The 13,688-nt window shown below is 45.5% G+C and overlaps 1 protein-coding gene across 4 annotated transcripts in view; it reads left to right on the plus strand.

The window, feature by feature from the left end:
• The window catches only part of FAN1 (FANCD2 and FANCI associated nuclease 1), a 112,736-nt gene extending 99,717 nt beyond the window's left edge, over window positions 1-13,019 (plus strand). For 3 of the 4 annotated variants that reach the window (XM_063926243.1, XM_063926242.1, XM_063926244.1), the window contains exons 8-14: window positions 1,355-1,474; window positions 2,593-2,757; window positions 2,876-3,041; window positions 5,008-5,111; window positions 5,210-5,404; window positions 12,195-12,323; window positions 12,819-13,019. In XM_063926243.1, the coding sequence (XP_063782313.1) occupies window positions 1,355-1,474; window positions 2,593-2,757; window positions 2,876-3,041; window positions 5,008-5,111; window positions 5,210-5,404; window positions 12,195-12,323; window positions 12,819-12,956 (1,017 nt within the window). In that variant the 3' untranslated portion in view covers window positions 12,957-13,019. Of the gene's footprint in view, window positions 1-1,354; window positions 1,475-2,592; window positions 2,758-2,875; window positions 3,042-5,007; window positions 5,112-5,209; window positions 5,417-12,194; window positions 12,324-12,818 lie in introns of those variants that run through there. The other variant, XM_063926245.1, reaches the window with a different exon arrangement.
• Window positions 13,020-13,688: the final 669 nt, after the last annotated feature.

Genomic DNA, 13,688 nt, shown 5'->3' on the forward strand with positions numbered 1-13,688 from the left:
CTCAAATTGGGGTCCATTAAGGTTCAAATTTCGACCGGTCGATTTTCTTCCAGAAAGAAATTGGCTTCAGTTCCTGAAGTCCAGAAGTTGTTAAGGGAGTACTGCATATACAACCCCCTTTTGATGTCTCCAGTGGCACTGGGCGATCTCAACGTAGTTTGGGATTCCTAAAATCACATTGGTTTAAACAACTCAAATCTGTGGATTTGATATATCTCACATGGAAAGCGACCATGCTGTTGGTCCTGGCCTCGGCCAGGCGAGTGTCAGAATTGGCGGCTTTATCTCACAAAGCCATATCTGATTGTCCATTCGGACAGAGCAAAGCTGTGGACTCGTCCCCAGTTTCTCCCTAAGGTGGTGTCAGCGTTTCACCTGAACCAGCTTATTGTGGTACCTGCGGCTACTAGGGACTTGGAGGACTCCAAGTTGCTGGATGTTGTCAGGGCCCTGAAAATATAGTTTCCAGGTCGGCTGGAGTCAGGAAATCTGACTTGCTGTTTATCCTGTATGCACCCAACAAGCTGGGTGCTCCTGCTTCTAAGCAGACTATTGCTCGTTGGATTTGTAGTACAATTCAGCTTGCACATTCTGTGGCAGGCTTGCCACAGCAAAAAATATGTAAATGCCCATTCCACAAGGAAGGTGGGCTCATCTTGGGCGGCTGCCCGAGGGGTCTCGGCATTACAACTCTGCCGAGCAGCTACGTGGTCGGGGGAGAACACGTTTGTAAAATTCTACAAATTTGATACCCTGGCAAAAAGAGGACCTGGAGTTCTCTCATTCGGTGCTGCAGAGTCATCCGCACTCTCCCGCCCGTTTGGGAGCTTTGGTATAATCCCCATGGTCCTTTCAGGAACCCCAGCATCCACTAGGACGATAGAGAAAATAAGAATTTACTTACCGATAATTCTATTTCTCGGAGTCCGTAGTGGATGCTGGGCGCCCATCCCAAGTGCGGATTATTCTGCAATACTTGTACATAGTTATTGTTACAAAAATCGGGTTATTGTTGTAGGAAGCCGTCTTTCAGAGGCTCCTTTTGTTATCATACTGTTAACTGGGTTTAGATCACAAGTTGTACGGTGTGATTGGTGTGGCTGGTATGAGTCTTACCCGGGATTCAAAATTCCTCCCTTATTGTGTACGCTCGTCCGGGCACAGTACCTAACTGGAGTCTGGAGGAGGGTCATAGGGGGAGGAGCCAGTGCACACCACCTGATCGGAAAAGCTTTACTTTTGTGCCCTGTCTCCTGCGGAGCCGCTATTCCCCATGGTCCTTTCAGGAACCCCAGCATCCACTACGGACTCCGAGAAATAGAATTATCGGTAAGTAAATTCTTATTTTTTGCAGGAAGCAGTGGAGTTGCTGCAAACACTTTTGTCCCAGGATGTTTATTGTCCAAACAGTAGAGGGCGCTGGTGGGATCGACTGGTCCTGAACTTGCACCAGCATTTGAAGCAGACACAAAAGGTATGTATGCCAGTGGTGTTTTCATTGACTATAACAAATGGTAAACCCTCTCTGCTTCTAGCAAAGTGCAGTGTAAACCTGTCTGTAAGGGAGACTTGAATGAAAGTTGAGTTTATTAGTGCGGAGGTAGTTTTAGATGGACACTGCAATATGTGTTGGGTTTGCACTGTTATATCTAGTGGGTCTGACCAGTGCATAGCAAGGTGCGCTTCCTTCTGCTCTCGTAGAAGTGTGTGAAGAAGCGGAACAATCTCAAGAGATGCACTGTGCAAAAGTGTAACGTTCACATCTTGTCCATCTCCCTACCACTGTAGAGCCACCAATGTCATGTTTAGCATCAGTGATGGCTTAATGGGTCGTTGAAGTGAGAATACTTTGGTACATGTGGCACGTGTAGTAGAAATGGATGTGTGGCAGTCTGCACAGCAAGGAAAACTCCACATACCACCTCTCTTTCCACTGGCAGGTGCAAGTATGTGCTCTTGCAGACATTTACATGCAGTTGCATAGTGAGAGGATTTTGAGCTGCACTTTGGCTTTTACATTCTTTGTAACTGTGGCACAATGTACTTACTGTAGTATTAAGTTATTGAGCCTTAAATTGAAAGTCCTGACCATTGTCATTTCTTAAGCCATCTTAATGTCATTTTCTGTGTGTTAACTCATTCAAGTAATATGTTATAATCTCTTATAGTTCTGTTTTCTAAAGACAGTGGCAGAACTTCTGCCATTGCAGGAGGTACAGTGGCTATTGGGCTAGTAGGTGAGAAGGGCTCGGTATCGCTGGTCCATCTTCTCACAGGGCAACTCTTCTGAGCAAGTGTGGGGCCGCACGTGCACAGTAAAGTCCTGCTTAGGAATTTGCTTCCAGCACTGAGAACCAAAGCTTTGCACCAGTGCAGTGCATGCTTTTAAGAGCAGGGAGGCCACCATCACCTACCTTTCCACCACACGCACACACACACCTCCTATTGGGTACATTTGCATTATGTATGGGCCCACCTTTAATAGAAGAGTAATCAGAATGTAATTCACATTCAGCTTTTTATGTATATAGAATTTGTGATTTTTTTTCTTTATTCATTTTCTGCATCAGATTTGTTTGTGCTGTTTTTCAGGCAATTCTCTTTATTATGGATGGTTTGTCAGATCCTTATGTACGCACAGGTCATCAGCTTTCTCTGTACCAACGGGCAGTGAGAATGAGAGACTCTCCAAGCTGCAAGAAGTTCCACAAAATGTTCAGCAAACTTCCAGAGATCACCGTAGAAGATGTCCCTCATGTGAGAAGAAGAATAAGTAACAGTGATGTGATACTGATAAAGTAATGTATGGTGAAAGTGACTTTACAGCCTGCTGATCTTCCTAAGTATTGTGAGAAAATGTTTTTCTAATGGGCAGGTTACTATCAAAGGCAAGATGTGCCCTCAGACTGGTATGGGGAAATCTGTATTTCTCATGGAGAACGTGGCTGAGGAGGTTGGAGACAACATAACTCTTTCCACTGTTATGTGTTCAGTTGAGGAGTTGGCATTGGCTCATTATAGGGATCTCGGCTATGACCAAGGTATGCAATTGTGTATTGTGGCAAATTGGGGTGTTGTCAAATTTCACCTGCGATTTGGCGATGAATTTGCTTTTAGTAAATCTCTGATTTGCAACGTCAACGCTAGATCGCAGAAAATCACCAAATTGACTTATAGTAAGTTTTCTCCTGTTTTTAAGTTCAATGTACATTTCTAGGGCTACTAATTGGTAGACTGTATCCTTGGGAAAAAGCTTGAAAGCCTGTCTGTTTCAGTTTTTTCTTCTATTCAGTTAGAAAAACATAATCACATACATATTACTTGGATTAATAAAGTTTAGTTCTGATAATGAAACTAACAGGACTTAATATTGAACACTTAGGGGGTAATTCAGACCTGATCGCTGCTGTGCATTTTCACACAGCGTGCGATCAGATCTGAACTGCGCATGCCTATGCACCACATTGCGCAGACGCGACGGTCTGCAGCAACGGGGATCGCCGGTCAGCGATGGGATGGTGCGATAAATCAGATTGCACGGGCGTTCGCAAGGTGATTGACAGGAGGCGGCGGTTTGTTGGTGGTAACTGACCGTTTACAGGGAGTGTCCGGACAAACGCAGGAGTATCAAAACGTTTGAAGGGAGGGTGTCTGATGTCCGCTCCGGCCCCAATCAGCAAGAAGCAATCACAGCGGCTGAGTAAGTCCTGGGCTGGGTAGAGACTGCACAATCTGAACGCACACTTGCACAGCGAATTCACCCTCCCCCTGTAGGCGGCGACTATCTGATCACAGGGCAGCAAAAAACGCAGCCCAGCAATCAGGTCTGAATTACCTTCTTAGGGCGGTATCCTATTAGTGGTAGTCAGTTACCACAGCTAAATGATTCCCTCATGGCTATCCATTTATCGGGGATTATGCATGCAAAACAGAATCTATAACCAGCCCCAGGAGACCCGTTACCAGATGGTAACACATGATCTAATCATGGATCCCATGTGTTATCAGCTGATAATGGGTGATTTACAGCACGGCAAAAACGGACTGTAATTGAACAGTTCGATAGCATTATCGGGCTAAAAAGCCTGTTATTACCGAGTGGTAAATCACTGCATCTAATAGGATACAGCCCTAATTAGCTTCCTGTCCAATTTGAGAAGGAAGTCCATTGTACCTTTAGAACATAAGCAAAATGTAGCTCAAATCAATACCATATTAGAAGTTGTATATAATAAGATTGTATTTGAGCTGTGGCCACAAGATGCAGTATAAGGGATATAACTGAGCTGCTATGTTTGCCCAGAAGCAACAGCTTCAACTACCAAATATGCTGTGTGTGTGGATCTGAGCACTCTATTAGTACACTAGACCAGAGAGCAGCTGCCAGCAGGAAGATACAGGTGTCAGTGGTACAATGTGGACTTAGAAAACTTAGGGGTCTATTTACAAAGCCTTGGATGGATATAAAGTACCGGTCAATTAAGGCTTAGTAAATAGACCCATTCGTTCTATTTCCTACTTGTAATATTATGTTTGTATATTTATTATTGGATGGTGGACCTTTTCCTGACCACTTAAGTTATTTATATGAGATAAACATTTGATACAGAGTTGTTTAGTTTTTTTAGACTCTCTCAACTACATTCTATAATATACACCAGTTTTTCCTAAACTTGGTCTACAGGGAAGCCCAACAGTGCATGTTTTACAGATCTCCTCAGTATCCCAATTGAAATAATCAGCACCACCTGTGGCCCTATTAAAATGAATCAACTAGTAACGAATACACCTGTGCACCAACTAGGAGATCTAGAAGACTACTTATAGAGTTAATAATACTGCTACATTTTATAAGGAGACCAATGTGTACATATGTCCAGGGCTGGTTGTAGGTTATTCTCTCATCCCTTCCTCCCCTCCCACCAGGCCCGCCCGATTGCAGAATCTAAAGTGATAACTGGCCCTGTGTGATACTACTTACACTGTACTTTTCCTTTTCCTCTTCAGGAATTCATGGAGAAGGTTCCACTTTCTGTACTCTCTATGGCTTGTTCATGTGGGATATAGTCTTTATGGAGGGCATCACTGATGTCTTCAGAAACTCCTATCAGGTATTTTGCATTAGAAACTGTGCCGACCTCTCTTTCTGCATGACACACAGGTTCCCAAATACACACGCTGCTAAAAGAAGCATATCGTTATTTTGCAGTCATTTCCCCTGGATCTCTACACAGACAGTTTTTATGAGAACAGAAAGGAGGCCATTGAAGATCGTCTCAGGCTTCTCCAGGAATCGCCCCCTGAGATCCTGCATGAGCTGATGGCTAATGTCTGGAATGTGCATGAAGGTGAAGCGGCTGCGCTTGTAAGCTGGGAACGCTTCTCCTCTCTACAGCAGGCCCAGGTATTCCTTTAGGTGGGTGGGATAAAGTACGCTTACATAATATTATAAGAGCTTTAAAGACTAAAATTTTATAAAAACTCTGTTACTGCTAAATCCCCCAATTTTTTATGTAAAGTATTTATGTGCTGAATAAAATGAGATGTGACTGGTGAGAGACAAATGAGTATTTTGATAATTAAGGCACGGCATAATACCACCGCATCAGGGTATATGGGAATAGTATAAAGATGTTCCTTGTTTAACTATATTTTGCAATAATGTGTTCTGTTAATTATATGCTGTGTAAAATTGGATTGTACATGAATGCAGGTCTGTACAGTTTTGGTCCACTTTCCTTCATGTACCTGGTCATAAAGCACTTTACCTGATGGATTCCTGTCCAGAAAACCTGTCGTGTACAATATAATTTATTAACTAACAGTTTCTGCAGCGGGGTACACTGTGATTCCACAGGGAATTACATCGGGGTGTAGAGTTGGATCTTGATCCAAGGCACCAACAGGCTAAAAGCTTTGACTGTTTCCAGGATGCATAGAGCCGCCTCCTCTATATCCCCGCCTCCAGGCACTGGAGCTCAGTTTGTAAGTTGGTGCCTGCAGTGCAGGCTGCTAACAGGGGGAACTGCGCTAGGCAGCCCTGAAAAGAGCTTTTTGAAGAAAAGAAGACTTCAAGGGCCGCAGCACAGGCACTTAGAAGTGCTATATGTCAGTCTGACATATCGTGCTGCGGCTCCTTCGCCTCCCCCAGTGGCGCTGCATACTCCCGTGCCCTGGTTGCCAGGTACTTACAGCAGAGGGCTTCGGTCACTTCAGGCACACACCCGCCGCTGCTCTCCTAGATCGCGTGGCCGCATCTTCGGGAGGAGGTAAGAGGGTCCCCCAGATGGGACCCACTGAAATCTCGATCTGGCTTGGTCTCCGGAGACGGACCACGTGTGCTGGCGTGGACACTGTGGCCGTACAGGGATCCCACTAGACCACCAGGGCAAGGGGCACAGGTCGGATTTCTCATAATCAGTTTTCTATAGGCCCCGCAGTACCCGGTGGTGAAGTCCAGCAGAGGTAAAAGGGCGCTGACCTGTAGCCCCTCCCCCCAGCCACCATTTACTGCAAATGTTCCCGCCCTGGAGCTGCATCTCTCTTCTCCCTCACTCCCTGTCAGCGTTTGGGCGCCATTACACAGAGCTGCGCTGATCCTGGGACTGCTGGGCAATGTCTCCTCTGTAAAGCCGCCTGCCTCATCAGCGCTGTGCATTTACAGGACACTAAAGTATTCTACATGTCATTTAGACAGTGTTAGTTAAGAACAAGTGCATAACTATAGGGATATTTAGTACAAGTATCCTGTGATATACATCCAGTCTTTACTGTACATTGTTAGATCTGTATACATACATAGCTTTACTTAGTACTACAGTTACTTAGTCTTGCTAGTCCAGTGCAGTTTTATTGTTGTTTGTAATAATTTCTGCATTGTACATGTGACTGTGTGTGCCAATAGCTGTTGTGTGGTCTCTATTCCGTGTATCTCACACATATTGCTATCCCCATATTCTGTACCCTGAAGGGGGCTAAGTGCATCAGGGTTCTCATATAATGTAGTGTTTCACAGGATATACTACTTTGATATTATTCTCTGTGTGTTTCAGTCACCATATACCTCTTAAATTCTCTGTTTGTGCTCTGCTTTGCAGTCACACTATACAGGGGTTTTTTTGTCCGGTACTTTGCTGGTTATATTGTACTATTATACCCTAAGGTTACGCTTCCATATAATGTCCGCTACACGGGGCAGGAGATCCATGGCTGATCCTGCACCATGCATTGCTGACGCCACGGATTGCTCTGAGGAAAACATTGCAGCTGAGGGTTCGTACCGGGGGTTCTATACCCCTCAGTCAGTCTGCAGCACCGGGGCCACACCAAGACCCACCTTGGGCTTCCTTTTCTACTTTACGGACTATGCTAGTAACTAGACTTGCGCCCCCTGTGGGACCTCCTGTGCCATTACAGCCACATATTCCAGTTAATCCGCCATGGGCAGATAATCTGTCCACTCAGTTACAGCAATTAAATCAGTCTTTGGCTAAACAAAAACCTAACCCTCGCCCACCTAGGACCAAGTGGTCTTCTAAGCGGGCCCATTACTTCCTCACAATCCACACATGTTTCGGATACTTCATCCGATTTAAGATGGCGTATATACTGATCCCTCAGACACTGATGCAGATGTTTCCGATGGGGAATCTGTTACACAGGTGGATGTTCCTGACTTCTTGGAGGCTATCAGGCTGATTCTTCAAATTGATGATGATGCAGAACCTCCAGATACCTCTAAGAAACCTGATAAGTTCAAGCGTCATTACTAAATTAGTTTTACCCCATTCTGACCATTTGGTTGACATACTCAACCTTGGAGGTGATCCCCTTTAAGGGAAACATCCTTTTTGGGGAAGATCTCAACAAGATTGTTGCTGACTTAGCATCCGCGATGACTGCCTGTCTGCCTAGTACTAATCCTTCGGCTCCGAAGTCTAAAAGTACTTCCTTTCGACCTCCAAGTAAGGCAAAGGGTCAGGCGTACCCGAAACAGGCTCGCACTTTCACTAATCCCAAATCTAAATGTTCCTGGGCTGCTCATCAGCCTGCTTCCAAAACAGACGAGCCTGCTACATGACGAGGCGGGCCTCCCTCTGGGGGACCCCAGGGTGGGAGGCCGACTTCTGCAGTTTGCTAAGGTATGGTTACAGACCACTTCAGATGCCTGGGTAACGGAAGTCTTCACTCACGGATACGCCATCTCTTTCAAGAAACGTTTTCCTCGTCAGTTTTGCTCAACAAACATCCCTTCGGATCTGGTAAAAGCAAAAAAACTCTCCATTTGGTGGTACAATCCCTCCTGGACACAGGGGTGATAGTGCCGGTGCCTCTGGCTCAGAGAGGCAGGGGGTACTATTCAACGTTGTTACTAGTTCAGAAACCGAATGGGTCCTCCCGGCCCATTCTCAACCTCAAGTCTTTGGACAAATTTGTGAAAGTTTCCAAATTCCGTATGGAAACTCTTCGCTCTGTTGTTCTGGCCCTGGAGCCCATGGACTATATGGTATCCCTGGACATACAGGACGCTTACCTGCATATACCTACTGCCATGTTGCATCAGCAATACCTGCGGTTTGCTATTGGCAACCTACATTTTCAATTCCAGGCCTTACCCTTTGGTCTGACCACGGCTCCGAGAATCTTCACCAAGGTCATCACGGCTCTGCTCCGCCTTCAGGGTATCAGGATCCTGCCGTATCTGGACGACTTATTGATCCTTGGAAACTCTCCAGAGGTTCTCCTCAGTCATCTGGAACTGATGGTCCACTTCCTACAAGCCCACGGGTGGCTCAATAACTGGAAGAAATCCTCACTGGTCCCTGCTCAGAGCATGGTGCACCTGGGGGCATTATTGTACACCCACAACCAACGGTTGTTCTAGTCTCCAGAGTAAGTCCTGAAACTTCAGGACAAGTTAAGATGCTTCCTATCTCGCCCGCGTGTTTCGATACACTCGGCGATGCAAGTACTAGGCCTCATGGTGTCTACTTTCGACATGGTGGAGTATTCTCAATTTCAGTCCCGCCCTCTGCACAGGTTAATCCTTTCCAAATGGGATTGCCTGCCTCACCGAATCAGGAGTCACATGATCTCCTTGACTCCGGAGGTCCGCCTGTCACTAACCTGGTGGCTACAGGACGAGCAATTGAACAGGGGTCATCCCTTCTGGATCTCCAACTCGGTCCTTCTAACGACGGATGCCAGTCTGTGGGGTTGGGTCGCGGTTTTCGAGCAGCACTCTCTTCAGGGTCGATGGACCAGGGAGGAATATCTCCTCCAGATAAACATTCTGGAGTTGCGGGCAGTGTTCAATGCTTTGACACTGGCCCTGCCTCTGGTACAGAACAGGCCTGTTCAAGTACAGTCGGACAACGCCACCACGGTGGAGTACATAAATCATTAAGGCGGCACTCGGAGCCGCATGGCAATGATGGAAGTGTCAAAGATTCTTCTTTTGGCAGATCGCCATATCGTCGGTGTTCATTCCGGGGGTCCTCAACTGGGAAGCGGATTTCCTCAGTCGTCAGGACGTACACGCCGGAGAGTGGAGTCTTCATCCGGAAGTCTTTCAACTCCTAGTGGACAAATGGGGCCTACCAGATGTAGACCTGATGGCGTCTCGACACAATCACAAGGTTCCGGTCTTCAGAGCAAGAACAAGGGATCCTCAAGCAGCGTTCGTGGATGCACTGGCAATTCCATGGAACTTTAGGCTGCTGTATGTGTTCCCTCCGGTGTCACTCCTGCCCAGGGTAATAAGGAAGTTCAAGCAAGAAGGAGGAATACTATTTCTAATCGCTCCAGCGTGGCCCAGACGGCATTGGTTCTCAGACTTACAGGATCTCTCGATAGAGTGTCCCCTTCTACTTCCTCAACGACTAGACCTCCTCGTTCAGGGTCCTTGTGTCTACCAGGATTTGGCCCGACTGGCTTTGACGGCGTGGCTCTTGAAGCTTCACTCCTGAGGGCCAAAGGTCTGAGGCGGTCATTCAAACTATGTTGAAGGCCCGTAAACTGGCTTCTGCTCGGATTTATCATAAGGTCTGGAATTCTTACTTCACCTGGTGTGCGGCTAGGAATTATAATGCATACAAGTTCAGAACTGCCAAACTCTTGGCTTTCCTGCAACAGGGTTCATATTTCTGCCTTGTCGATATGGTTTCAGAAAGAATTGCAACTCTGCCTGATGTTCATACATTCACTCAGAGTGTTTTACGGATTCAACCTCCCTATGTTCCCCCTGTGGCTCCTTGGGATTTGTTGGTTGTTCTGGATGCCTTACAAGAGTCTCCTTTTGAACCTCTTGAGTCTGTAGACCTTAAGTGGCTTACTCTTAAGGTCTTGTTTTTGCTGGCTATTGCCCCTGCTAGACGGGTTTCCGGCTTGTGTGCCTTGTCCTGTCAGTCACCCTTTCTGATTTTTCACCGTGACCGGGCAGTTCTTAGAACTCGCCCTGGTTATCTTTCCATCATAACCAAGAGATTGTAGTTCTGGCATTTACCTCTCCCGGTTTATCCTCCAAAGAGCGGTCTTTGGATGTAGTACGGGCTCTCCGTATTTATGTGAAGAGGACTTCTTCGCTTAGGAGATCTGATTTCTCTCTTTGTTCTTTTTGGTTTTCACAAACGTGGCTGGCCTGCTAATAAGCAGACCTTGGACAGATGGATTAGAATGGTGATTCCACATGCTTATGTACAGGCTGGCCTTCCGGCTCCTGCAACCATCAAAGCCCATTCTACTGGGTCTGTTGGACCATCTTGGGCGGCCCGCCGTGTTGCGACCCTTGCAAGGCGGCTACGTGGTCCTCAGTGAACACGTTCATAAGGTTCTATGCCTTCGATACTTCCGCCTCCCGGGATGCCTCCTTTGGACGCCGGGTTCTTGTGCCCGCTACAGTGCGTCCCCTCCCATGAGGAACTGCTTTAAGACATCCCCGATGTAATTCCCGGTGGAATCACAGTGTACCCCGCTGCAGAAAAGGAGATTTATGGTAAGAACATACCTTTGTTAAATCTCTTTCTGCAAGGTACACTGGATTCCACAGGGCGCCCCCCCTGATGCACTTGGCTTCTATAGGTTTGTATGGCATTAGCCGCTGGTACCTTCTCCTGTCGTGAGAATGTAGTTTTATGTGGCTACTAACTGTTGTCTCTTTTACCTGCTACTGCATTGGACTGGTTAACAAAACTGAGCTCCAGTGCCTGGAGGCGGGGATATAGAGGAGGCGGCGCTATGCATCTTGGGAACAGTCAAAGCTTTTAGCCTGTTGGTGCCTCGTATCAAGATCCTACTCTACACCCCAATGTAATTCCCTGTGGAATCCAGTGTACCTCACAAAGGTAAGTTCTTACCATAAATTTCCTTTTATATAGCGCCTGCATATTTTCTATGGCTTTGCTTTTGGGCACTGATTTTACAGTGAATTCTGAACATAAACAATTTGTACTTGTATGCCTGAGTTCTAAAACAGTTATGTGCAGTTACTGTAACCTGGCTTACAAATTAGCATATGGGAGTGGGGCGCTCTGGGTAAAGCAAATCTAATCAAGTTACCGAACTTGCATTATATATTACAATGTACAGTAGAGGAAGAGGATGTTGACTCGTAGTTCATCATGTTTTTGACAAATACGCATGTGCAGCCAACATACGGCCTTTAGTGCCTTCTTTTCAACAGTGTTGTGTTCTGGTGGTTCTGTAATATTGTGGATCACATTTTCGTGGCTTGCTTTGGGTGTAGTCATACCCTTAGTTCAATTAAGTAGTCATTATAATTGATCTTGCATTCTAAGTATTAATTTCCACCCTGTATTCTTATTTTAGAAGTATTTTTCTGACGGAAGTGACGTCTTCCAGGATCACATCTCCCCCATCTAAATCACAGTGGTTTCATGAGCATGAAACTGGTGTTTCCCATATGTCATAATCTTCTCCATGCCTTGAACTCATTTGAGCACTTCTTGTTGCACAACGGGGGCTGTATCTTGCATCACCATAAAGGAATTGTGGAAGAATGGCATTTCATCCTTTCTGCACAGATCCTGGTACATTCAGCCTGTGCTGGTCACAATGCTCTGTTCCGTGAATTTATATTCTATTTGTCCACTGAATGTATTCATGATAAATTTGGGGTTTTTTACAATTTGGATAATAATTTCTAAAATGTGTTTTCTCATCCATTTTCATTCCAGAGCCTGGTGTCTTGTCTCAGTGGATCCTTGTTAAGTGGTATATGCAGGAAAATGTCCAAAGGCATCCGTCATTGCAAAGGAGGGCTCCCTGATCTAGTGGTATGGAAGGCGCAGAAGAAAACATGTAAGGTAAAGAGACTTGTACTATTTGTATTTAGCTGTTACACTAACAGGACATTTGGGTTTGCTGATCCAGAGGCTGCACATCCGCTGAACACAATGCCTGCGTAAAATCGCTTATGTTAATGTTGCACTTTTGGTTCAGTTTCAGTTATCGTTCACCATATAAAAATGGCTGCTAAGGTAAACATGTTCCATAAGTAGCTATATGCCCCCTGTTTGTACCCTTATTTTGGTTACAGCTCACTCCCCCTCCTTCTGCATTAGGCATCCCCAGCTTTTACTGGGACTGTGAAACATCTGAGAAGCAAGAACACTATGCAGGAGTGCAAAAACCATTGATATTTCAAACTATGGAAAAGGCTTATGTCAGGGATGCCTACTGTCCCATTTCTTTCATTACTTAGACAAGAATTACAGTGCAACACGTCTGCTGACACTGAGCAATATTCCACCTTCATATTGTGCATTAATTACTGTAAATATTGTTCCTGTGTGTTGCAGCTGGTGGAAGTAAAGGGTCCCAATGATCGCTTGTCACATAAGCAGATGGTTTGGTTGCATGAACTGAAGCAGATGGGTGCAGATGCAGAAGTGTGTCATGTCGTTTCCATTGGGTCAAAGAGTAACAGACTTACCTGAGAGAGTGTAAACTAGTAGAGTATCTTGTACTTTTCTTTATTAAATAAACTGCAACAATGGAAATTGTCTCCTATTCTTTTTTTTTATTATATATATATATATATATATATATATACACACACACACACACACATTTTCTTTTTTATAAACTAAGCCTAACGTTATAATGATGTAATAGAGGCAGATCTGTGTTGTGTAACCTTTGTATGGCAGAATAGTTAGATATTCTCTGGAAACAACTTTAGTCACACTTATACCCCTTTCACACTGAGCGAAAAACCAAGGTCATGTTACTGTGTGAAAGGGTCTCCCTGGGTCCAAATTCCCGGTGCCTCGACCCTGGTCACTGCAATGGCTATTCTTGGGTAACCCGCAGTGTGAATGGTACAACCAGGGTTGTTCAACTCATGTTACCTGTCAAAGTTGCTGATTGGCTCCGTATCTGTAGGCCTGCCTCCAAGGGAGTGTCTACAGGGACATGCAGTGCAGACACGGGTTCATTGTAAAAGGAGTCAACCCAGGAATAATCCAGGACCAAGGGGTATAGGAGCTAAGACCCACATGCGAACCACGTTCAGTAACCCAGGAAAAAGTTGGGTCAAAGCCTTTGGTCTGCAAATGGTATTCCCAACATGTATGCAAATAATCCCAGAGGGACAATTCCATTAAAAGCCAAGTCTGCTAAATGCACACATACACGTATTACAAGAATTAGCTTGTGTCTATTAGTTT

This window comes from Pseudophryne corroboree, chromosome 6, assembly GCF_028390025.1.
Source record: "Pseudophryne corroboree isolate aPseCor3 chromosome 6, aPseCor3.hap2, whole genome shotgun sequence".
In the NCBI taxonomy this organism is placed as follows: domain Eukaryota; kingdom Metazoa; phylum Chordata; class Amphibia; order Anura; family Myobatrachidae; genus Pseudophryne; species Pseudophryne corroboree.